Genomic DNA, 27240 nt, shown 5'->3' with positions numbered 1-27240 from the left:
AGGGAGGACTTAATATGTTAAATTTTACGTTATTTGATAAAGCGTTAAAGATAGTCTGGGTAAAGCGCTTATGGGCTAACGATAAAAGACCATGGAAATTTATCCCACTATCCTTACTTTCCAATGTCGGCGGCAACCTTCTTTTCCGGTAACTATAACATTCAATATTTACCCCTGAATGAAAACTTACCAAAATTCTATCGAGATATAATTTCCCACTGGCAGAAAATTAGTAGCACTAACCCGAAAACAAAAGAAGACGTGTTAAATCAAATAATATGGAACAATCAGTTTATTCGAGTAACCAAGTCATCTGTTTTTTTCCTTGGTTGGAAAAAAGTCGGCATTGATAATCTTTCATGCCTTTTCGACAACAAAAGCAACACCTTGATGACTTTTACAACCTTCATGCAGAAATACAACGTCAAGAGTAATTTTCTTCAGTATTACAGTCTTCTATCTGCAATACCACAGGAATGGAAAACTATGCTAAAGTAGGAATGTCTTCTACCGTCAACTGAATACGTACCACTTGCAATCGAAAAGCTCGCATGCAAAACACTTTACAATACTTTACTTAATCACCAGCACCTCCCTCCTCCAACTGCAGAGGGAAGACTCATTGAACGTGGCTTTATCTTTCAAGAAAGACAAAAAATCTCCTCACTTCTTTTTCGAGTCACAAATGAGGTAAAATTATCCGTGTTTCAATATAAAATAATTCATAATATTCTCTATACAAATAAACTTCTGTACAAGATGAAAAAGAAACAGCAACCAGATTGTCCTAATTGCCATGGCATTGATCAAACACCACTCCATTTATTTGTGGAATGTCCCATTGCTAAATCGTTTTAGAATAAATTTACAAAGTGATACAACGCTACATGCGAAGGCAACATTGCTTTGGAGCAAAACGAAATTATATATGGTGTTTTAAGATACACATCGTCCAGTTTAACCCTAAATCACAATCATAATTGGAAGATATTTTCTTTACATTAACGCAGTACATGATGAAAAAAGACCCCAGTTCACAGATTTGGTAACCATTGTTTACGAAAAAGTTGAATTAGAAAAATATACTGCGATTACGACAAATAAACTACTTTCTTTTAACAAAAAATGGTCCAACTTTTTTAACAATTAATTATTGGAGGCTAGTTGAGCAAATGCAAATACTGTTACTATTCATTTGTAAGTAACTCAATTAAATTTATCAATTTGTAAGTAATTATATTGTATCGTAGTATTAGTATTGTTCTTAGTAGCATTAGTATCGTTTTGTTAGTATTATCGTATTGTAAGTAGTTTCGTATTTCCTTAAGTCGTTTTTAGTACCTTATTGTAAAGTAATTTGTTGTGCATGAAATAAATAAATTTATTTTAAAAAAAGATACACCGAACAAAAACAACGTAAATTACACCTAATTAATCTAACCTGTCCAGGCCAAGACAATACCCAAACTTTCCTGTCATCTGTAGCATATGCCTTTAACGAAAAAGAAAAGAGTGCGTGAGCTATTGTAAAACAAAAGCAACTTCAAAAGTGCAGCTAAATTAGCCGCATACCTGCACAGCTCGCTCAATGATGTCTCTGATGCTTACAAGCATCACATCCTGGACTTGAAGCAGCCATTTTTCAACAGCACCTCGTGCTTCTGATGTGGATATGGTGTCACTGAGCGGAACCTGTAACAAGCAACGTGTTAACCCATGCTAGACAGGGGCTAGATAATTACAAAGGTATTAGTTTCTAAAGGAACCTGTAACAAGCAATGTGTTAATCCACGCTAGAGAGGGGTTAGATAATTACAAAGGCGTAAATTAACCGCCGTAGCAAGATAGTGAAGCTGACGTTTTGAGTGTTAGCCCCTCGTCAGAGCAAAGTGGAGGATTATGGGCTGTATGTGTGTTTATATAGTGGAGTATAAAGTTACGCTGTTGGAGGAGCATGGTAAAAGAGAATGCGTGAACTATTATTGTTTATACCTCTCAACTCAAATACGTTTTCCGGTTGGAATAGAACGTGTCATGTGTCGTTGGTCAAAACTAACAAACCCCCTACGGAAACAACATATAGAACTTTCGACTCGGACGTGATCAGGTCGTGCTCCTTGAAACTACGGCAAATTTGTGTGCCAGCCGGCATCAAGCACGATTTTTTTCGCAGTTTTTCTTTTTCTTTTTTTGCTACTGTTTCGCTGGGTGAAACGATATAGGCGTCATCAGGCATATATAAAATGTGTCCACAAGTATCAAAAATATTGTTTCCTTTTTCCACCTCATTAAAGAACCTTTTCTAGACATAGGTCCTTTAAACTGGTGAACAATCTGAGCAGTTTAAAGAACGATGTATCAGACTCTAATTTGTGTTAAATGTATATTGGTGCAAGCCTTGGTCACAAAAATGGTTTGTGTGGCCGATCTCTGAGGCCTCCTTTTCCAGCCCACTTGATGTTTTGGACAGGAACAACAACAAACCTTTTCTCCCTCGCTGCTGTACATGTGAGTGATATCCAAAGCAGATGTAAACTCTAACTTAGCAATTCCCTCAAAACACTTCTTCAGATGTGGCTGAACCCGATACGGATCCTTTGTTTCTGACAGAATCTCCAGCATCTCGTCATTTGACAAGAAGAAAAATCTACAGTGTTCACAAATAGACCATTAATTACACACAAGATATAGCATGTCATCAAATATCAAATTACATTATGTGCTAATGGATGGATACGTTGTAAGCACTGAATTTCACACGCCTCCCTTATAGGGGATGGATTACGCATGCGAAGATAGCGGTGTATCTACAGCTGAAGGCTACATGCAAAGATAATGCTTTATACAAGAGTTGTTTGAGTTGACCAACCTGGAGAAAAAGAGTCTCTTTTTTTCTAGGTAAGCATTTAATCCCTTGTTAATCTGGTCCAGCAAGTCGTTACTGTCCTTCAATCTGTCATACATACTTGGCATTGAAGTGGCTGACAGCACCTGAAATTATTTATTTCAACATTAATGGTCATCATTACCATGCACAGGAATGACCTCTCGTCTGTTTGTTTGTTCGTTTGTTTTTTGCATGATCTGAGAAGTTCAGAATCATACACTTGCTTTAGATATCACAGAACATCAGCTTTAGATTTACGACTAGAGGTACAGTTTGCTATTTGTAATTCTTACACAGACATAACGAGGCTCTTAATCAAGGTGGCTGGGAACAGTTTCCATCACTTACAATTTGATCCATGGATCAACACTTCCATTCTTAATTACTTAATGCTACGATGGTAATACGATGCCCAATCATCAGTGCACAAGTTGTGGCCATCGTCAAGTCGTAACTGGTAACCGTAGCAATAAGATGACAAAAAAATGGGTGTTAACGAGGCTGGTTTTAATTCACAAGGAAAAATCAAGAAGGCTTTCAATAGGGCATACTGTTGCTATGGTAACGTATCCTTCTATGTCGTCAAGATCACACAATTTGTTCACTAACTGAGAAGGAGTGGTACTATGATCCATTAGGGCATCTGTGCTGGAACCTGTTGTCAGCGACCTTTCAAGCGAAATGCAGTAAAAAAACACACCTTTGCTAACAATGTAAGCAACCAAGCCCAGAGTATAATTTCAAGAAAAATTAAAAAGCTTGTAAATCAAACAAAATGCTACAAATTTGTACTTTTGAGGGCCAGTGTAGGACTGATTAAAGGCTGTGTCAGTGTTTACCTTGGGATCTTTGCAAACAAAATTCATGATGTCCTTCCAGTTCCTGTCTACTGTCTTGAACTTGCGTCCTTCCTCAGGCATCTGCTGCATGATGTCCTCAGAGCTAAAAATAGGTTCTAGGTACAACCACTGGGCTTGAACTTTTAGCCACTCATCTATTATTTCCTGCATCTTTAACAAACGCTCTTCCCAGGCCTAAAACCCCAAAACATAACTAGGCTAACTATCCATTGAAAGTTATATCAAATATTTACATAGGAGTGCCAAAGCAATTTACAAGGTTTTTACAAACTAGCACTAGTGAACACTCTAATCTGTAAATTAAGCGTTACTACTCTCAAAAGAGCAAACGCTGAATTCCAACTCAGCCTAAAATTATGAAAATGAAATCAGTCTAAGGTTATTCCAGCATAGCGGCTGACATCAGTTGGTAATATTTCACAATTACCTATGATAACATTATTATATGTTTTTGCTTGAGAATGGCAAGAATTTAAGTACTTTAATTTGATCGATTCAAATTTACTGCAGTTTCAAATAAAGTTTGGCTACTGTTGACTGACATGTAAGGCGTTCACAACACATGTTAACACCAGGGCCATGTGTTGTAAAATAGAGATTACTCCTTTGAGCTATGAGGTTTAACGATCCAACCATTGCCGCAATGGCCTTTTACAATAACATTTACTGTTTAAGTTGACAGAATTACCTTTATTTCAGCCTCAAACGGCTTGATAAAGGGGGAACCTCTCATTGTCTGGGTCTTAACAATTTGATCATCAAGTGTAGTCTGAATTTCATCCACAGCAGCCAAGATAGACACGCCAGTATCACGGTATTCAGTTGTACTGAACAAGATGTTGTCCCATTCATCCACCATCTTTAGCATAGCTTTCTCCAACGAGAATTCCTTGTAACAGTATGAAAAGACTCTAACCTCAGTGTCATGATTGATTGAATGATTGACGTGTATGGAGGTAAGCAATAACTTTAATATATACTGGAATTGTACGATTCAATTACAAAGAATGTATGAGCACGTCGCACACAATTATTAAATTATTCAGCTGTTAGAGATCCGATTCCGAAGCGAAACTGCTGTTTTACATAAGTTACACACGGATACAGTCCAAACTTTATGAAATGCTTTTTCATCGCGGAGAATGTACGGACACAAAGCACACAACTGCTAGTCCTCGTATCGCTGTTCACTCCACGTGACAAGTTTGTAATTTTCAACCCAGGAACTGCATCAAATGCCAGTAAACAAACCCTGTAGTTCGAAAGTTCATGCCTGGTCAAAAATATAGCGATCTTGGCACAGGGCTTTAAAGAGTCGTAACTTTCCCACAGTTTTCTCGAGTGCCCTGCAGTAAAGGTCCGTACAATTCGGGAGAGGTTGTAATCACCGTTCTTTACTTAGGACTTATTTTTTAAAAATATTTAAAAACCAGTTTTTGAGCAGAGCAAAAAACAAACTGGAAAAGAACCCGAATAAATTACTCGTTACAACCCTTATCTGGCCAATTTGTAAGTTCTATATATATATATATGAATCTATCGAGAAATTTCAACGAATTGACTTTAGGAACATCACAATTAAAGCTGCATGTACGTAAATAGCGAATAACTCCTTCGTTTGGGCGTTTGTAGCCTGTGAACAGGCTCTGAGCCAGTTCCTTCTTGGCCCCTTCCAGCCGCAGTCAGACCCTTCCAGCCGGAGCCTGTTTACAGACTAGGGCGTTTGGAACGATTGTTTAAAAATGAAAGTAATGAATTTTAACAGGGATGGCAGTGGAACAGTATGCTTGCAACAGTTTGGAAAAATGGAACACTAAATAATTCAATCAGGAAGCCACTTCCTGTAACCTGTTGATTCTGTCCAGCATGCAGTACGGGAGCTGCTTTTAATCTTAGAAGGTAATGACTTACCTTGCTTGCCCCTGCACTGATGCCCTCGAACTCATCCATGTATGGCTTGAGATTGAACTTGAGAACCTTACGCAAAGTACTTCCAGAATCCGGTGTGATATCAAACCCAATAATATCGGACATGGCCTTCCAGTGTCGAGAACGAATTCCTGGATTGCACATAACACTAATGACAGGAATGTGCTCCTAATAAACATAAACAACAACAACAACACTGTAACTCTGAGGATGAAAAACTGAAGAAAATGTTTCATCAAGAAAAACATATATGGATAAGTTAAAATGAGATCCACCTTGACTAGACAACAATACCTTGAATTCTTTTATTTGATGCTGAACTGTGTGTGTAACTACTAATGCAGCTAGTTCTGTCTCTGGCTCTTCCTTCTCCTTGGAATCCTTGACTCTTCTGTGACCTTTCTTTTCCTTCTCAGCGTCCTTTTTCATTGACTGAAATACTTTTGCAATCTTGTACATCTCACGGCCATACTCCTCGACCTAAACAATAACTGATTATCACATATCACAGTATAGACGATACATGCAAAGCTCTATACGCACAGTTGAGAGTTTTTGTTAAACACACACTTGTAGGACTGAATTACTGTTTCATATTAGTAGCAACTAGAATCTTGACATTTTAAATTCTTATAGTAAACTTGAACTTCTCTCCAACTTGTTTCCTCTTAGGTTTGTTCCAGTTTGTTGTTTGAATTTTGTTCTGTTCTGCCACATATTCGTTCGTTTAGTAATTCAAACCTCTTTTACATGGCTTCAGAGGGTCCAAATTACCCAATTCATTATTTGCTGTTTACTTCTTGAAGATACAGCTAAGTTTCTAAGTTACTCTAAAAATTGGATAAAATAAAGTTTATGCGTGCATGTGTGAATGTTTTGTGTTACTGTTCGAAACTGACCATATTCTTCTACTGTACATTAATATGCTCATGATAACCAACCATTGCACTAGTTTTACACTATGAGCAGTCCCTCTTTTCCAATGGGTTGTAGAACGAGTAATGAAAAAAGAAGACCGAGCAAAAAATGGCCATGAGCCAGGGAAATTGGATAATATGTAACTGTCATGATGTGATTGGTCATTGCTTGGAGGTATGTCAAAGGGGTATAAAGTTATTGTTAAAACTCAAGATAATCAGCCACCCAAAGGTTTTCGTTTAACGGGGGTATGACTGACGAGCAACGTTTAAGAAGGAATCCACCAGCAGTTCGAGTAACAAGAGGACAAAAACGTTGTACCGAGATTACTTACATCGTTTCGCAAATTTCTGTGCGACTGTTTTAAATATCTTCTCAAAACAAATCATTTTTAACAACACGAAATGTCAAAAACAAATTTTAAAGTTCATATGAAACACTTGAAAGTACTCTGGTGAAATGAAACTGATGATGAAATTTTACCTGTTTTTGCACAATTTCTCTGAACTTTGAAATTTATTTTCTCGACTTCCCATTGGAAATTGTTTTCGGTGTTATTTTAGGCAACTATTTATACATCGTTAGCTTTAAGAAAATATAAAAAGGATTGTAAAATACCTAAAATTATTCTGGTACAAGGTTTTTGTCCGCTAAAAACTGAAATTGCACGATTTCCTATCGGATTTCGTCTTAATGGTTTTCAGAAAAGCTCTAATGATCTTAAACCCGAGCATGACTGTTAGTAATTCGTTGCTTACAGTATATAGAATTGCGGAAAAGCAAATCCTTGTTATTTTTTTGAAGGAAAATGATGACAAATACGTAAGATATATTTCACTAAACATATTTCGGAAGGAAAAAAGGAAAAAAAAAATAATAATAATAAAAAGAACACCACAAACGTGAGCTGGAGCGAAAGTACAAGATTGTTGAAATAGGCCTTAAACATGTCTCTGAAGATCTCAAACAAAGAATTACTGCCAAGGCTACAAAGATCCGAAGATACGAGAACAGAAACAAACAATTCCATCAGAACAGATTGTTCGAGACAGACCAGAGAAAATTTTATACGGAACTAAGTGGAGACAAAATCTTATCTGATATGACAACTGATTCAGAAGAAGCCAAGCAATTTTGGGAGAGCATTTGGAGTATAGAGTCAACACATCGTAAGTATGCAGAATGGTTAAAGAAGTTGAAAGAGGAAGTGGAGTTGCCACAGCAAGCTGAGTTGTCCATCACCATAGACATGGTGACACAGGGTGCTTACCATTTACAAAAACCATCCGGTTGGAAATTTCAGGCATAAAGATTAAACAATTGCGTGCGACGTTGCGGGAGAAGGAATCGCTATAAAGTATATCCACATCAGTTAGAGAGACTTAAAAGAGCAGAAAAATAGCATCACCTCAAATCACAGCCCATATTTTCTGAAGCTTCCCGAACGGAAGGGCGCGAACCATTTGATTTTCCAACTGGAATTTCCGGTTTTCCCATGTAAATGGTAAGTACCCACAGTTTCTCAGGAAAGTTCCGAACTGGAAGGCACCAGAACCAGACATGGTGCAGGGGTTTTGGCTGAAGAACTTTACAGGCCTACACCACAATATCGCAAACCAGCTTCAAGTATGCTTAGACTGTGGGAACGTTCCTGGGTGGATGACCAAGGGAAGAACTGTCCTTATAATGAAAGACCCAGAGAAAGGCACAGTAGCAGGAAATTACCGCCCCATAACCTGTTTACCTGTAATGTGGAAGTTGCTAACAGGGATAATATCTGATAAGCTCTACGAATTCCTGGATACCGAGAGCGTACTACCGGATGAGCAGAAAGGTTGCAGGAAAGGCTCCCAAGGAACCAATGACCAGCTCTTTATTGATAAAATGGTCCTACGAGAGGCCAAATCAAGAAAGAAGAATCTTGCAATGGGCTGGATTGATTATAAGAAGGCTTACGACATGATACCGCATTCCTGGATTCTTGAATGTCTAGAACTATTTGGTGCAGCTCAAAATGTTAAGACCTTACTGGAAAATTCCGTGAATGGCTGGCAAACGGAACTTACATCAAACGGAGAAAGTCTTGGAAGTGTCTCCATCAAAAGAGGCATCTTCCAGGGTGATTCCCTGTCCCCTCTCCTTTTTGCGGTCTCCATGATTCCGCTGTCCCTAGTTCTCAGAAAGTGCGAAGCGGGATACACATATGGCAACGAGACAAAGGTCAATCACCTTCTCTTTATGGATGATCTAAAGCTTTACGCCAGAAGTGAGTGCCAACTGGACTCACTGATACAATCAGTGAGAATATTCAGCAATGACATCGGTATGAAATTTGGCATTGAGAAGTGTGCTGTCTTGGTCATAAAACGTGGCAAAGGGGCTAGGAGACCGGATTTGGTGATCACTGACAAGAGAGACAAGAGCTGTCAGATTATAGATGTGGCAATTCCAGAGGATAATGGGGTGAGAGAGAAGGAAGATGAAAAAGTTGAAAAGTATCAAGATCTAGCAAGAGAAGTTCGAAAAATGTGGGGTGTGAGGACAAAGGTTATTCCAGTGGTAGTGGGAGCATTGGGATCAATACCACTGAGATTGAATGACAATCTGAGAGCCATTGAGGTGGGCATTCCTGTTGGACTGATCCAGAGATGTGCATTGTTGGGGTCGGCAAGAATTCTTAGAAAGGTGCTGGAGATGTAGAAAGAAGAGAAAAAGCAAACAAGGGGTGTTTCTTGGCTTCCCTAGGCAACTTGTTGTTACCCGGAGCCAATGACGAAACCAGCTTCAATATCATCAATAGCTGTGCGAATAGTTAGAAAAGCACGCTTGCCAACAAATTCTGAAGAATTTTAAGCAAACTAAGTATAAAGGATCCCATTACTATCACCGAACATTGAACTAATTATTAATATTAATAATAATAATAATAATAATAATAATAATAATAATAATAATAATCAATGAGCCGGAAACAGTTAGAGAAAACGAGGATGTCACGATATTATGGGACATGCCAATACACACAGACAGGAAAATAACAGCCAACAGACCCGATATAGTGATTAAAGACCACAAAACGAAAACCTGTAAATTTATTGACATGGCAGTACCATCAGACAGAAACACATCCGTGAAAGTCACTGAAAAACTATCCAAATATAAGGACTTGGAAATCGAAACAAGCCGAATGTGGGGCATGAGAACGGAAACGATACCAGTTATCATTGGAGCACTTGGAGCTATCAAAAAGGGACTAGAAACTTATCTTGGAAGAATTCCAGGCCAATTAAGCATCAGTGAACTACAAAAGATAACCTTGCTAGGTACAGCACACATTTTGAGGAGGGTGCTATCAAGCTAAAAACTGACTATCCCCTAGTGCCCCAGGACCATGGTTTGCTCTCGGCCCTAAGGACTCTAAGCAAACATTACGTGAGGACGATAACAATAATAATAATAATAATAATAATAATAATAATAATAATAATAATAATAATAATAATTGCTTGATTTACTGGTTCACCAATTCTCTTAATGACGCTAGTCTCTCCCCAGTAGATGCCCCTAAGGTATAGTTAGAAAAGCACGCTTGCCAACAAATTCTGAAGAATTTTAAGCAAGCTAAGGATAAAGGATCCCATTACTATCACCGAACATTGAACTAAGCTCACAATGGAAGAATAAGACAGAGGCAATTTTACGTTTTCCAACCACACAAACGGGGAGATCTGAGACCAACGAGTAACATTCCTGGGATAGCTTCTAAAATTCCACCTACATACACGGTACAATCGTGGAACATGCGGTGGCCTGATGGCTAGCACTGGACTCAGGACCGAGTGGAACACGTCCAAGCTCTGACCGCTGTAATAGTGTTGTGTGCTTGGGCAAGACACTTTGCCTTTCTACATTCACGTACGTGTATGGATGGGTACCAGCAAATTGAAACCTGGAGGTATCTCTGCAATAGACTGGCATCCCATCCAGGGGGGAGTGGACATTCTATCATGTTAATGGCACTAGAAGTCAGAATGTTTAAGCACTTCACTTCTTTCCGTCGCATTGACTTGAGTTAAGTCCGATTATAGTTTTCTTGACGTCTCAAACTTTAGACACGGAATATACCATTGGAATTTAATGTGGCATGAAAATTCATACTAAAAAATCAGCCGATTATAAAAGATCATTCTCGCTGGCTTTCCCATTCAAGTCCATCTTTGCCTGTGCATCTCATCACCTAGCTAGCGCTGGACGGCCAGTTTTTGTTCTCGTTTCTTTTTCACTTCTTGCTCGACAGTCCGAGGAAAAAGCCGGAGTGCTCATTGCTACACTAGTTCTTCATTAAACTGAGAGCAGAAATACAACAGTGCTGCAGACAACTAAACTCGCTAATTATATAATATAACATAACTGTTTTTACCTCTGCCTCTGTGGCTTCAGCATTCAGTTCGAGAAAGGCGCCATCCATCCATTTTTTCTCAGCTCTCTGCCATTTAACAATTGTTGTGAAGAGTTTTTGATATGGCTCAATAGCTTTGGTGATGGCCTCCACTTCAGGATATGTTGTTTGCTCCCACTTGAATAACTCTTCTTCCTATATATTGAAAAGGATGACAAAAACATTGATTGGAAGTACTTCTCAAACATCACAAAGCTAACTGGAACCACAAAGAAATAATTATGTAAATCACTGGGGATGGAGTTAACAGTGAAAGGAAGTAACTAACTGTGCAGTAACAAAGAAGCATAATGATGGGGGAACTAATTTCTGGAACAAATATGCTCTTTTGAGGAGAACAGCAACCTATTTGTTTGAAATCAAAGAGATGACTGATGGTAAACAGAACATTCAAACCATCTGCTGGGGAACTGGTAATAATACATCAGGGTATCGGTAAATTTACTAGGAACATGGCAAACAACTGAAAAAAAATAAACTGGAATTAAAAACTCGGAATTCTCAGGATGACTGTCATCACTACATAATAGTTATCACTCTCTGTAACGCAACAGATGAAACGCAACGGTATGTGACATATTAACAATGTCCTGTTGATATACTTGGAAGAAAAATACCTATTCCTTTATCTGAAACATGTGGTTTCATTTAAAGGGAAAGAAACAACAAACAAACAGATCGATAAGGTTACCTCATTAATAAAGCCAATAGCTTCAACACTGTCAGTGAGTTTCTTTTGAACTGTCTGTACTTCCTTCACATACTGCATCATCATGTCCATATCACCATACTCTTTGAACTCTTCCACGCGTCTGAAACAAACATTATCAAAAAAAATATCTTGTAACGGTCCGGTGAAAGACCAATAACAGGTATGGTAGAGAGCGGTCTGCGCTTACGTGTCGAAAACAAATTGGATTTGCCTTGATTTGTGTTACCATGCTTATTGATTGGTTTAAAAAACTCGCGCCATTTCTCATCCAATCAGAAGTAGAACCAAAACTAATGATAAGTGGTTCGCACATGATTTCCCAAGCTATGCGCCAGCTACACCTATTTGGTTGGAGTTCTGATTGGTTTACTGGATTGTCTGCATCCTTTGTGATTGGCCAGAGTGATTAATTTGACAACCATTCAAACCTGCTCTATGCATTATTCTGTACAGCTATAAAATACCAGAGTCAATACGGTATGTTTGTGTACAGATTGTGAATAATTTCAGAGCTGAACAAAGAGCAATCTGGCTGTTCACTTCGCCTTCGGCGAATAATTGTTCAATATAAATTAAAAAATATACATTACGTTAGAATATAAGGAGTCCATATATATTGCCTGTTTTTCTTCGGTGTCATGGACGTTTAATAATCCCCACAACAAAAACACGTACTTCCACAAAAACTCAATATTCAGCTGTTCCATTTTTGTTGTTTCGCCATTGAACATTCTAAAAAAGCCCTATATATACTTGATGAGTAAAGTTTATACTTAATGCACGTTTTGATTAGAACAAACCAGTTCTAAATGTGTCCAAATAAAACGGCACAACTTTTGGTGGACATAACTCAAAAAGTACTCCTGAGTTACAATGTAAATCACTAAAATCATGCTTAATTATACCTCTTGAGCTTGTCAAGCTCCAGCATAACTTTCTCTCTTTTCTCCATGAGTGCACTTTCATTGCTCTTCTGAGCAGCAACCACAATCTACAATACAATACAATACACAATTTATTGTGTCGATAAAAATATCATAAAATGTCAATATAATAAATTGCGCATTCCGAATGCAAGTTCACGCAAAACTAGGTCCCTCGAATGTTAGATGCAAAAATGAATTCAGTAAGCTTTTTTATTATATGGCTGTGTCTCACAAGGACTGGGAACTACCGAATTCACGAATTTGATTGGCTGAAATCGATATTGACCGCGGTCTAGATTTTCCCATCTAGACCGGCATCTAGACCGGTTTCATTTTGCGTTGAAAAAGTAGCAAACTAAAATACAAAAATGTTCACCATTTTCTTTTATTTTCTTCTCAATCATTTATGGAAGTGCAAAAAGCCTGATGACAAAAAAAAAAAAAAAAAAAAGTAAAGAGGACGAGCAAATTTCGGCAGGTTTATGTTAAGCTCATCGCCGTTCGCAAGCAAAATGTCAGCAAACCAGTTACATTAAACGAATTAAAGTTTTCTTCTTTGCCATATAATAAACATCTTATTAACCGAGCTAAGTCGGTCTGTATGGGAGCATCTTGACCTCGGTCGCGTGTACAGACCTCACTGCGTTCGGTCTGTACTCACGACCTCGCTCAAGATGCTCCCATACAGACCTCCAGCTCGGTTAATAGGAGCTAAATATAGTTTTAGCTCTAAAAGGACAATAAAATAGACAGGAACAACATTGAGCATATTGAGCATACTGGTTTATAATTGGTCCACCGAAACTGTAAGGCTGTTTCTTTTTTCCCTGATGGTGTCATGTCACTCCCAGTTTATCGGTGAGCCTCCTGTATACAGTCTCCCACACGAGTTACCTAATCTCCCTGACCTTAAGGAAAGTGCTCAAATCTCATTTAACCGAGTTCAAAGTAAATCTTGGATATTTGAAGCGTTTTCATGGTTGAACCAGCGGAGTGCTTTCTTTGATCCGCCTTTTTTTGTCGTCACAAGGTGCCTTCACGGAAAATGTAAAATCTACTGAATATTTTATTGCAATCTGTGGCTAGTGGTCCCCAATTTCTTTAAAAAAAACTGTCACTCAGACGTTCAGTAACTCATGTGTTTACTTTCAGCACTGAAGACCACCACAAAGATTTCAAGCTTTTATAGTATTTAGGAACATGCAGCATGGCCAACATTACATTGCAAAATTGTACCCCTCACATCTACCGCACCACGTATTTTCATCTTATAATAGTTAATAAGCCAAAACTTCTCCCATTGTTCTCCCAGTAGCCCACTCAGTCTAATTTGGAGGTTGACAAGGTTTAAGTCCACGAAAATGTAACGATGTTCTCTTTAATACTTTAAGGTTAATACTCAGATGTAAATTCATGCGTTTTCTGTTAGCACTTTACATCCCACGGTCAAGTCAAAAGAATTTATTTTCCCTTTCTGGCTGCTGAGGTCACAACTTCCTTACTCGTAATACTGAAAATGCGCAAGGTCTACTCGGGGAAGGGGAAAGAGCCAAGCCCCTTTTTGGGTGATGTGAGGGTTTTTGGGGTTGGTATCCCAGCCACGTTGATTTTGCTCATTTCTCACCATCAACGCGATCGTTGCCATAAATACCAGGAATCTTTGCATGCGTGGCAATTCTTACAAGGAGTTAATTTCTCGGATCTTCATTGGTACAACTTTAACATTTACCTCATCATTCTGGTCGAATATGGGAGCAATATTGTTAGGCCAGTTAAGTACTGTAGAGTTGAGGTTCATGTCATCTTGTGTGAATGTGAAAACATCTAAAAGATAGGAGAGCCTGATGAATGACTCCTGCAACAAATAGACATAGCAACTTTAGCATGACTTGAAGACAGATATCATTGAGAAATAATAGTTAATTGACTGCAATTTTAAGTGTCCTCTGACACATAAATTAAGTTTCATTATTATTAGAGAAAGTAATTTCATCACACCTTGATGTCGCTGTCAAGCTTGACTAGGGTCTTCGTCTTTGCTTCTTCAACAAATTTTAGCATGTCTATCATTTCACGAGTGTCCTCTGGTTTGGTAAGAGCACGTTCTCTGATGGCTTCAAATTCAGAGATAATTCTGCAAAATGTCATTAATTATACAGTATTTTAAACGTCACAGTATACATGTCAGTATGTATGGGTTATTGACCAAGTGTGAGGTCAACATGGTTGCATATTGGCCAAGTTCTTTTTTTTTGCGTGTTTATGGACCAAGACGGAGTCAAGGTCCATAAACTCGCAAAAAAAAGAACGAGGCCAATATCTTGCCATCTTGACCGAACAAGCTTGGTCAATAAAGGATTTATTATGGCTTTCGGGGAAATTTTTCTTGCGGGACACGGCGGGTAGTCCCCAGCAGGCAAGATAGCTCCTTATTATATGGCTAGCTCAGTGAGCGGGCAAGATGAATCAAATTCTGCGCTGTGATTAGCTACCCAAGCGGGCAAGATGGAGCTGTCTTGCCCGCTCGGGACTACCCGCCGTGTCCCGTACGAAAAATTTCCCCAAAAGCCATATAATAAATCCTTTATTGACCAAGCTTGTTCGGTCAAGATAGCCGGATATTGGCCTCGTTCTTTTTTTGCGAGTTTATGGACCTCGACTCCGTCTCGGTCCATAAACACGCAAAAAAAGAACTTGGCCAATATCCAGCCATCTTGACCTCACACTTGGTCAACAACCCATACATCTTGCCCGCTCGGGTAGCCAATCATAGCACAGGATTTTTTTTTTTTTTTTTTTTTTTTTCTCAAGCATCTGAGCGGGCCGGATTCCTAAATCCTCGAATTTGATTGGCCAATCATACGGACGTGGCCGGTCCAGCTTTTTACGATACGGCCCACAGGCCGGATTTTTTCTTCGCTGCCTTAATCTCGCTCCTAAAAGTTAGCGGTAATCGTCAATCTTTTGCCTTCTTTACGCATCCATCGACGATCAGTCAACGCAAATTTATCTCTGTTCACTTTAAAATGGCAAGGAAAGTCACTGTAAGTAAATTCAATTGAGGTTTTTGAAGTTGTGAGAGTCTGCTTGGTTGCTTGTAGCTTGCCGCTGCAATGGCGCGTAATCCTGTGTTTCTCTCGCCGTAAAATTTGAGTCAATTCCAGTCGGGTTTACTTCTCTGATCATTGCTGTATTTAGGAGAATTTCTGCGGAATACACACGAATTTCCTCACTTTTTGCCACTCAATTTACGGTAGAAAAGTCTGATTTCAAGTGAAATTAAAAGCAACGTCTGACAGAAATTGTTTTCGTGGTAAAACTTATGTTTTTGTAGTAAAAAATATGTTCTTTAATAAATCTTTCTTTGTCTACTATCTGAGTTACTCGCTCGTTGCCGAGATTTTTTACAAATCGTTAGTAGACGGCGCGCAAGCCGCTTCAGTGACAAGAGCTGCGTAAACAAACCCATTTGTAATCTGTAAAACCAATTTAGTGCAGGAAAAAAAATAAACATGTTATTTGCCGGCTTAGGGTTGGTGGCATGTGGCCTCGGGCAGCATTTTCAAGACCTCAGTCACAGTTTTTCACTATACGGACCTCCCAGCCAGCAAATAACATATATATCACATAAAAAAGTTGTTATTAATTTCTGGACATGATAACATTTGACCAACAGCAACTCAAAGAATAAATCGCCACCTTCTGTTTTCTGCCCTGTGTTCCTCTGCCAGCCTTTGTAACAACTGATCAGCAAAGCGATTGGCCTTAGTAGCCAGGCCTCTCTTCAAATCATCACAGTCTAACTGAACCATATCAAAGTGTGCCACAGTCGGAAGTGAATTGATTTCACGAGCAAGAGAACGAAATTTTTCAATTTCCTGGAACAAGAACAGTGTAAAACTGAAATTTACAACTAACACCGTTATTTCAATGAAACAATAACACAATTACACAAAGATTAAAATAAATATAATTAATAATTAAATAATTCGTACAGTGAGTGAAAAGTGAGTGAGAACTTTATTAAAGTGTCAAACACCTTATAGCCTGGAAATAATACACCATACTAATTAGGGGACACGGCCAAAAAACTATACTAATACTAATATTAATACAATAAAAAATAAATGACTTGAAGGGCATCATGTGCAGCATAGGATGCAGCCCTTACAGCTGGTGTCCATTAAGTGAGTTATATCCCTTTTGCGAATATAGTTTGTAAAAGCCTGCGGTGTCTTGGCTGATCTGTCAGCCATAGACAGCTCAAACACAGGACCTCTTCTCTTGATATTTAGTTGAAAATCTTCCTATATGACTGCTACTTAAATGGCAAAGTTTTGTTTTGTTTTTTTGTTTTTCGTAATTCTGGGATACTTTTGAAAAAGGCTATGTTTTTTAGTCTCATCTATCATATCCGTGGCAAAGAGGCAGAGATGGTTGACGGCTAAACTCAAATTTTCGTCTAGATGTTGCGCTTGAATGCTCGTGCGACTGTTTGTTAACTGTTGTCAATTGGAATTGTGGTCAACGAAGTCGGAATAAAAGCTCAATCTTCGTAGTTTTTCAGCCTTGTCGAGTAGCATCATTCCGTCACGTGATTTGAAATAGTATGTAATATGATAATAAAAGATTGCGAGGATTTTTCATGAACAATCTGCCACCGTGGAATATCTAACCATCAAAATCTTGCAATCCACTTTTTGTGGGCACTTTCTAAAATATTAGACAATATTCTTAAGAGTAGGCAAATCATTACCTGTGTGTAATCTTCAAACGAGCATTCACTTGAAATGAACTGTTTGACATGCTCTGCTGCCTCTCCGGTAACAAGGGCACCATATTTGTCTGATAAGGCAATTAATGCGCATATTTCAAAAATAACGAACTCACAACATAAATGTAAGAGACAAATCTCATAATTGTATCAATTTCAAACACATTTATTTATTAGTAAGTAACCACTATGGTTTAATTCCTTTTGTCTGCACTAATGAAGACTTCATAACTTGCTCAATATACTTGATTACGAATGAAGTCCCACACAGGCTAAACTAGCGTTGTTGTTACCAGTTGGTAACAATACGATTGTCTGTCCCATTATGGGTTTCAGTAAGGTTTTTTCTGTTTCAGCATGTAAAATTTGCAAACTGCAAATTAAACTATATAATTATTCAGAGATTACGGGGGAGGTAACTGATTTAGATTCATACTCTGACAAGGACACTTGCGTTAGAAAACCACTAACCAGGCTCCATAATGGCCACAACATTATTTGCCAGTGTATATGCAAAATTTTAGTGGCAAGTTTAACACAAAAGTTTTTGGAAAATTTAGACTCTAAGGTGTAGATACATTTGAATATCCAGGACTCCACACTTAAATATTATTGTTTTGATTTAAGTCATGTACGTTTGGCTCACCAAAAGAGTGCAGGTACTCAATAGGCTGCTGCAAGTTAGTGCTGACAGCATCTTTAAGGAACTTGGTACACCTTGATAGAACTTGTTTGTCCACGCCAACATCCACATGTGTCACTGTGTTACCCCCACCCAACCACGACTAAAATCAAGGATCACAAACGCATGTTCAATGACTATTTAATAACAATACCAATCTAAAAGAAAAAAATAGGTATTCTAACCTTTCTCCTTACAATTTTTTAAAACTTTGTAGAAAGTTGCATCTTATCATGCTTATCACAATTCAATAATTGAAAATTGAAGATCACTGAGCTCGATTTTGAGTTATAAGCACTAAAAGTCAAAATTAAGGGTGAAGTAACAGGATGTACTGTTGCTATGTATACGGTAACCTATTATGTCATCTAAAAATTAGCATTATGGGTTCACCAACAACTGGGCGCTTGGAATCTGACACCAATACTGTAGCTTCACTTAATTAGTAGTATTGATATGTCAAAGTGTAACTGTTTGAGAGTGCTGAAAACTTTAAAGTTCTGCCAGCATAATATATGGCTAACGATGATGCAGAAATCTAAATACCTGCTTCTTAGTGAAGAAATTATCTATTAATGTTTTACTACCTACTATATCCAGTTGTCATTCCTACATCTGACTTTATGTGAACTAACATTGATTTTTAGAACAGTGTTTAACGTTTTAGAGTTTTCTTCTCTCATGTATCCAAATCTTTATCTTTAGCAGTGAATGTTTCCGTAAATTGTTAGTCAAAATCTCCCCTTATAGATATATGGATATCACCTTACTAGACTACCACACAATTTTGGTGCTAATGGGGAACTGCAGGGTCAATAGGTTGAGTGGTATATTTGTATAGCCCTCTCGAGCCCTCACAAATCATTAGAAATTTAATTCCACAAATGGGCAATTCCACGTTGTGGGCATTACATTCAGAGGGCAAATTGTTTGGAAATAAATCCTTTTTACATACTTCTTTTCAGCAGTTTTTGTTTAAAATCTGTACAAATATTCATCACATGGTACTTGACTATCAGCAGAAAAGAAACTTTGATTTCATTCTCAAAAGCTGTCAATATTCTCGTTTTAAACTCCGTTACGGACAAAAAAAAAAAATCAACCTCCAATTTTACAGGTTCAAGTTGACAGTGCTATTCCTGTCAATCAACATGTGAGACATAAATTCTATAACAATAATAAGAAGAAGAACATGGCTGCTTCATAGTTTTGTAAAATCCAGTTGTTTCCCTTATTCTGCTGTTAGGTTTTGAGCTGTGGGTAAAAAGTTGCTGTTATACGTCAGTCAATTCTAGCAGTGCCCATCCCCCCCCCCCCCCCTGGGCTAACCCCCGGGCATTAGCATTTTTTTTAAATAAATGGGCAAATTCCCCGGGGTGGGAACACATAAGCTGTCTAAATGCCCCGGGTGGGGACGAAGAAAGAGGGCAAATGCCCCGTCCCCGGGATCGTCGCCTTCCAACACCTCTGCAGTTTTTTTATTAATCAGTGAATAAAATGTTCAACTGTTCAGTATTTTAATGCAATGGTAAGACATCAAGGACAACAGTACGTGTTAGTTGATTCTGATTATATTTATTTCTTTATATTTGTTTTTAACAGTTTGCTAGGGGATAGCTGGGATCGCGGCGGACGTGCCTCCAGCTGCGAACGATGATAGGTGCTTGTTTTCGCAGGCTACTTTTTCTGTGAAGAATCAAGACATTTTAAATGATGGTGCATTGCATTTTAAGCTCGCAAGATCTGTCCTTAAGATCGCATCATTTGAATTCGCAAACCTTAAGTATTTTAACTCCACTTTCATGAATTTAAAAGATGCTAGGCTAGTTTTGAATGCGAAATGCAAAATAGTCATGTTCACATCAGTGATTGTTTTGTGACAAACAACATATAGTTCACCTTGTCGCTTATATTTATATGCTTCCTTACAAGTAATGAAGAAATATCTAAAATTGAGAAAACACGCCTTGAAAACATCTACAAGTTTCTCTAGTCCCTGATGGACAAGTCATTACTCGGCAAACGCCTCGTCTTTCCTGATGAACTCATTCATGGCACTTTCGAAAACTCGTGTGTCAAATGCCCGGGGGTCGCCCCATGGTACGCAAATGCCCAGCCCTGGGGCCGCGATAAAATTGCAGATGCCCCACCCCCCGGGACTGACCATGTGAGCAAATACCCCGCTTGCCCGGGGGGGGGGGGGGGATGGGCACTGCTGGAATTGACTCATGCATTACGGACATTACACTGTGAAACATACTTTTCAAAGACAGGGTTTAGTGAATATTTTCGTTTATTTGTGGACTCCTGGTGATTATATTAGATTGCAAGAACTGTTAAATTTATCTAAATCAGGTTCAGGTCTATTAAGCGGCCTTCACACGGCAAACCTTAAGCGGCCTTCACATGGCAAACTTAAGTTGGCAAACTTGCGTTGGCAAACTTCAAAAAGTTGGCAAACTCGTACCTTCACACGTCAAACTCACGTCAAATCACAACATGCGGTAATTTGCAGCATGGCTGACTTAGTGCAGTGGCACTCACGTAGAACAGTGAATGTAAATCACGTGAATAGAGCACGTGTTTTGATTGGTTGACAGTTAACAACACATGCTTGCCAATCGTTCACACGCGAACGGCACAAATACAGTCAGCAAACACATTGGCAAACTGTTGGCGACAAAAAGAACTTGCCCCTATTCTCCCCAACTTTTTCGTGTTGGTAAACTCGTTTCTGACGTGTGAATGATTGGCAAGCATGTGTTGTTAACTGTCAACCAATCAAAACACGTGCTCTCACGTGATTTATTTGCGTGACACTTCACAAAATGGCAGACACAATTCAAGATGAACATGAGGCCACTTTTAAATTTATCAAAGAGGTTCACGATTGTCCGGCTGTTGGGGACGTTTCATCTGTAGTCTACAAAGATAATAAAAGCAAACAAAAGAAAATGGCGGAGCTAGCGGACAAACTGGGTTTCGTTCAAACCTTTCTATTTCCCCACCGCTTTCTGCTTCTTCTATTCTCTTCTTCTGTTTCATTGTTCTACGTGAGTGCCACTGCACTAAGTCAGCCATGCTGCAAATTACCATGTGTTGTGATTTGACGCAAGTTTGACGTGTGAAGGTACGAGTTTGCCAACTTAAGTTTGTCGTGTGAAGGCCGCTTAACATGCTGCCTTTGCACCAGTGATTTGCAGTAATGCTGACAATTTACAACACCATGGTTTGAGCCTCTTCAAACTAAAACAGGATTCCAGCTTACTCTGACTTTTACTTGCATAGAAAAAAGAAAGCAAGCCTCTCTTTGTTACGGACATTACGTAATGTCCGTAACGGAAATGTTTTTCACGCCAATTCAACAAGAACATCAAATGTGGCAAAAAAATTATCTGAAAAATTATTTTACACTGAGTTAGGTAAGTTTTTTTATCCTGATGAGATTTAAGAGATAAACATGGCCCAGTATAATAATTTGAAATCGAGATTGCTAGCTAGTTTTTCAGGGTTTCTTCGGTCAAAAATCAACAGCCTCTCTTTTTTGTTTACCATTGAATAAACTTTCAGCAAATTATTTCCTGAACACTTTAGCATATCCTCTTTCCAAATACACACAATTGGGCTAGTAAAAATATCTTTGAAATTTTGACATTTTAGATGCTCTAGAATGGAATTGCCCAAATGTGTTATATAAGGTAGCTAACCCTTAGAGGTTTTTTCCTGAGACCCCTATCATATCTGAAGCAACACTGCAATACTGTTTAACATTCTGTTAGCATCATCAGCAGTAATGGTACCTGTACTGTTGGGACATTCTGCATTGTTCCGGAGACTGCAGATACAACATGTAACACTGCAGCCTCCACATCATCAAGAGCAGGATAGAACTGCATGTGATCATCATCATCTAAGATCAACTCCATCTTGAAGAGTGGAAGACAATTTTTGTTCTCCTCAAAAAACAGTCTTTCCCATGCTGATATGGTTCTGTTTATCAGGTCCTTCAGCTAATAGTTATACAAAGATAAAATAAATATTGCAGCAATAATAAAATACAATAACTTTTTATGCTGTCATTCATGTTTAAGTCAATTCAACCGACCAAATACCTGGTTGGAGACAAGAGTGGATACACTGTTGTAGAATGAGTCAGCTTGTGAAGTGTTTAGATGCTTCAACATGTTTTTGTCAATAAAGACATTCACCACTTCTGGAAACCAACTAATGTGGAGAAAATGAAAGAATGACAAATTTAACATGCCAGCATAGAATTATGGAATACAATATAAGCACATTATTGGAAGGAGATTAAAGTTACAAATATGGTCTAAAAGTATGATTTTTGGAGCTCCGTAGAACAGACTAAAGAACGTAAGTCTTGACAACTTTTAATGAAGAAATTGTGTTTACTTTTTTGTGACAAATTGTGGAATGTACATGTACAAAACGTTTATGTTAAACACTACTGTTGACGAAGCTTAAGTTCTAATAATGTACTTAATACGATTAATTTTTGGACACTTTTTGTCTCATTTCAGACAAATTTTGGACACTTTGCTGAGACATAGCTAAGGTAAATTCATGCCTGCAAAACACGAATTAGACTGAAACAACATCTGTGAAAATAACATATAGTACTGCACCCTCAAGGTTTTACAGCTACACAGACGAGAAAATATCACAAATTCTATCGAGGCATTACGTATGTCCAGTAGTGTCTCAACTAGAATTTGCCCCATAGAGGAAACTAAGGGTTTTGGAGCTACTTAAAAGTTTCATATTGTACTGTAAACATTTCGCACGCTCAAAAATTTGGACGCTTAAGAATTTCGGACAGTTTTAATTTTGGACACTTCTTTTGTCCGAAATTAAAATCATCCAAAATTTTTTGCAAGTAATGTTCATTGATTTCTACTGTTAATCACCGGTAATCTAATTGAGGTCATTGCAATACAGTATCTCTGTTGGGAAGCGGTGATTTTCCTTTTTCTATATTTTCATTGATAACGGAAAAGCAAAATCAGAAATAAAGTAACACTGAATTTTCTTTTTTTTGACAAACTTTGTGTCTCATACACTGTAGTTTGAGCCAACCTTTTCTCCAAAACGATTTCTTGCCTCTTGGCGTCTGACAAACAGTTAAGATGAGGGTCTTCATTTTGTAGATCAGGGCGGCCTTTTCTCCAAAGCAAAGACCCCCTCAATTCCTTGCCTTTTGGCATGTGACAAAGCATTTAGTGGAGAGTACATGTAGTTTGACAGGCCTAAAATTAATCAAGTCTTCAGGTTCAGGTCTTCAGTTTTTGGCCTTCAGTCTTCAATCTTTGGTCTTCGGTCTTGGTTTTGTAAGTAACATGGTAAGTTAAGCTCATTAACATGAACCTACCTATGCATTAGTTTTTCTTCAGTCTTTTCACAGTCCAGGGTCACATTGTTTTTGAGGTGCTCGCATTCTATGGAACCCTGAGCCCTGTTTTAAAAAATCCAGCTACTGTGAATACTTAACACACTGTGCAACAGGTTGAGAAAGGTTACAAGTGTAACAAATGTGTGTTAGCTCACCAGCAACATTTTAAACTAAACCCATCTTCATTCAATTCTCCATGCATACATGGCATTTTATATCCTGTAATAGCAAGATCTTACACTGCAACTTCTCCAACTGAGGCCACTCGGCAGGCCAGTCAATAAAATTATGTGCAATGGCAAACACATGAAAGCCTTGAGTATTTACATTGTACAAATTATAGATTTCCCACAAATAAGCAATCTTAGCAAGTTGCACACTACAGAAACAGTGAGCTTTTGACCATTTTTATTGCTTTCAATTTTAAACATGCAAACGCAGCCTTTTGGCCAAATTTGCAAAATTTGTCAGGTGGTGTTTGCCCAAAGCAGTTGCAGTGGGAAAACTAACAGGAAAAACAAATGAAACAGAGTTTCATTTTTCATTAAATTAATATATCATAATCATGTAATCACATGATTTCCTGTGCAATTTGAAACAAATAAGCATGAGTATTATTTGATTTTCAAAGCTAGGCTAACAATATGGGCAGTCTTTGAAAAATTTACAAGTGCTTATTTATTCCATATTGCACAAGGATCATTGTCATAATACACTTAAAAATAGACTGTTTGCACTCTTTGCCTATACATAATTTAATCACTTATGATCGATACAGGCAGCATGTAGTGTCAATCTTTGGAATTTCCAAAAATATTAGCAAAACTTCCGATATCTTGTAAAAACTTCAATAGTCTTTGGGTGATCTCTAGCAAGTCTCTGAAAATTTTCAGAACTATTCAGAAATCTTTGCAAATCTTCAAAAGGAATCGGGTGATCTTCAGAGTGTTAAAAAATGTTTGGGTGATATTCATACATCTTTGCATGATCTCAGTTATCTCTGCTGGTGTTCAGGAAACATCTAATTATCCTTAGCTATCTTCAGAAGACCTTGAGCTAATTTCATTGCCATCAAAATACCTTAGATAATTCAGAAATCTTCCATGTAATTTCCAATCATATTACAACTTTGCATTTATGATACACTTTGTGCTCTGTGTTACACTTAAACTGTACTGCTCTTAGCCAATCAGAATCGAGTTATTTTTTCAAGTTTATTATTCCATGCATACTTAATTTGTAGTCTGACCTATGTATGGAATGTACATGTAGGTCACATAACCAATCTACAATGATACTTTAAGACCATTACCTCAGATTTGATTGATCAGTTATCAGCATGGTTGAATAATTTTTGCTTTGGCAAATTCCTAAAATTGTTTGCATAGAGGGATGCAGGATATGAAGATTTTGCCTAACGGTTTCCCGGGATGCATTGAAACTCTCTCTCCAAGGACTAGAATAATCAACACCGCTAGATGACAAGGAAAAGGAAAACACATCACAAGAACAATAATAAATTCAACACCACTCAGAACTACACTGTATATCATAATTCAGTTAAACATGTTTAAAAGTGATGACCCAAAGTGTACTTGTAACAAACTTAGTCACTATAAATACAGACTACAGACTGTAGACTTTGTTCAAAATGTGGCAGCGGACCATAGATTGTGGATACACAAATTATGTAGACTGAGACCAAAACTATGAAATTTTAATATTTGCAATTCATTATCAACTTTTTACCTCATTATATTGTTTACATTTAACTTAACCCCAAGCTGTGTTACACAATCACCTTTGACAGCATATCCATGTTGTAATAATATATAAGTCTTCTTTTTCTTTTCATTTCTTTATCTGAGGGAAAACATCATTAAAACTCACAGATTCTTACATCTCCTTTCTGCCAGGCAATTGTAGTTTAAAAATTGATGTATCCTTAAATTTTCTGTTTTTGAACAAAATTGATCCACGATTAGGAAAGAAAGACTATTGCATTACTTAATTAATTGATTCAATTCGAGTTGTAAATCTTTATGCTTGTAAGATGTACATACATTATCTCATCTGGTAAATCTTCATCCTCTTCAACTCCTTTAACCTTGGGCTTAACCAGAATGTGTTGAACTACAAGAGATTAAGATTTAGAGAGGGTAGCACATAACAGTTCACACTGATAAGCTATCAGCACAAATTGAAATATTAATAAAAATTATATCCCATGCTTTACATACTTTGGTTACTGGTACAAAAGGGAGATAAATGAACAAAGTTGATAACACTGAGCAAAAGATTGGAATGAGTGATAAATTAAATAACCCGAGGCATAATAGAAGTTTAGCAATTTCAAACATGCAACTTATCCTGAAATCAGTTTGAACCATGAGGAAATATGCCAAACCAAACCAATGTTTTCACATGCACATCATCTACTATGCAAACTAACAAGCTAGCTTACTTAAGTGGTGGCCAGATGTTAGCTGGCATTTTTAAAATTTCCCAACATAAATTATGACCCAGCTTGTTCACCACAGGTTTCAGTGAATATAAATTTGTTACTGACATCCTATCATGTACCATATACTGCAGAGAAATCTCTCTCAGAGACCACAACAATCAATATTTACAAACTCAAAAATTAATACTACTTACATGTACACATTAACATACATTTAATTACTTATTCTTATTCTTATTCGTATTCTTATTCTTTCTCTCACCCATGGCCTTTCTGATGCTGGCCTCATATTCCCCTTTGACTTCATCATACAATTCCTTGATGTGTGGCTGCAATGCTGCAGATAAAACCAACTTTGCTGGGATCATGGTCAATATGGTATCCCACCAATCATCAGCCATTGGTGTTACAGGTCCGTCCTGAACACATTTCTTCATGAACTGGTAATTTAACTGCAGCACAAAATTTAAAACACAATAGTTCAATAATAGTAGCTTCAGATAATATTAAAATAGTCTTGTACTCAGATACATGCATTGCCAATAATGCATTGCTGTATGTTGATAAAATATACATCCAAGGGTGCTAGTCACCTAACTGGCAGGCAGCCCTGTGATGGACTAGCATTCCATCCAGGGGGAGTAGCAGTGCTACAGAAATCAGGATTTAACTCCATTCAATCTGTACCTAAATTTGTTCAACATCTAAATCCAGGGTGAGTTGCAAAACTTATTACAAACTGATTGCTTTGAAGTAATTCAAAACGATAACCTAACTTTCACTGCTGCCATCAAGATCCACTTTACATTTTGGATAGTTTGTAGCGATGATTTAGTATACATAAAAACCAACTGTTTGATTTTTGTAATTTATTCATCTAGATAATTTCAAATATTCAGAAGCTTGTTTGAAGTGAACAAGGGACACTCATTCATCTGGATGAGAGCACTGCTAAATAAGATCAAAGTGGCTATGAGCCACTCAACTTGGAAAATGGATCATCGGTAAACAGTGGCAATTTTGATGCCACTGAACTGAGGTTTTAATCTGTAGGTTAAGTTAAAGTTAAAGGCCACTGGCATTGTTAAGAAATAGTGCTAAATGCAACCGTAAGAGAATACACCACATGTGACACCGCTGAAAACATTCATGACATTATCGGTGATCCTTGTCTGATACAATGAAAAAGAAAGTACTGCTTCTTATCTGATCACCAAAG

The 27240-nt window shown here is 37.8% G+C and overlaps 1 protein-coding gene across 2 annotated transcripts in view; it reads right to left on the bottom strand.

The window, feature by feature from the left end:
- Positions 1-27240, bottom strand: part of LOC110062396 (dynein axonemal heavy chain 12-like) — a 110828-nt gene that overhangs the window by 67475 nt on the left and 16113 nt on the right. For both annotated transcript variants that reach the window (XM_020769278.2, XM_089273247.1), the window contains exons 5-26: positions 26284-26473; positions 25621-25690; positions 24870-25031; positions 23537-23620; positions 22260-22371; positions 21948-22157; positions 18112-18250; positions 17448-17536; positions 16391-16569; positions 14690-14825; positions 14421-14546; positions 12671-12756; positions 11745-11865; positions 11015-11188; positions 5971-6156; positions 5659-5844; positions 4436-4636; positions 3727-3921; positions 2870-2991; positions 2485-2647; positions 1573-1692; positions 1442-1492 (exon numbers count right to left, since the gene is read on the bottom strand). In XM_020769278.2, the coding sequence (XP_020624937.2) occupies positions 1442-1492; positions 1573-1692; positions 2485-2647; positions 2870-2991; positions 3727-3921; positions 4436-4636; positions 5659-5844; positions 5971-6156; positions 11015-11188; positions 11745-11865; positions 12671-12756; positions 14421-14546; positions 14690-14825; positions 16391-16569; positions 17448-17536; positions 18112-18250; positions 21948-22157; positions 22260-22371; positions 23537-23620; positions 24870-25031; positions 25621-25690; positions 26284-26473 (3102 nt within the window). The remainder of the gene's footprint in view (positions 1-1441; positions 1493-1572; positions 1693-2484; positions 2648-2869; positions 2992-3726; positions 3922-4435; positions 4637-5658; positions 5845-5970; positions 6157-11014; positions 11189-11744; positions 11866-12670; positions 12757-14420; positions 14547-14689; positions 14826-16390; positions 16570-17447; positions 17537-18111; positions 18251-21947; positions 22158-22259; positions 22372-23536; positions 23621-24869; positions 25032-25620; positions 25691-26283; positions 26474-27240) is intronic.

Source organism: Orbicella faveolata, unplaced genomic scaffold (assembly GCF_042242905.1).
Source record: "Orbicella faveolata isolate gen_17 unplaced genomic scaffold, um_ofav_v1 contig_35, whole genome shotgun sequence".
Taxonomy (NCBI): Eukaryota; Metazoa; Cnidaria; class Anthozoa; order Scleractinia; family Merulinidae; genus Orbicella; species Orbicella faveolata.
This window is presented reverse-complemented; position numbering and strand designations above follow the sequence as displayed.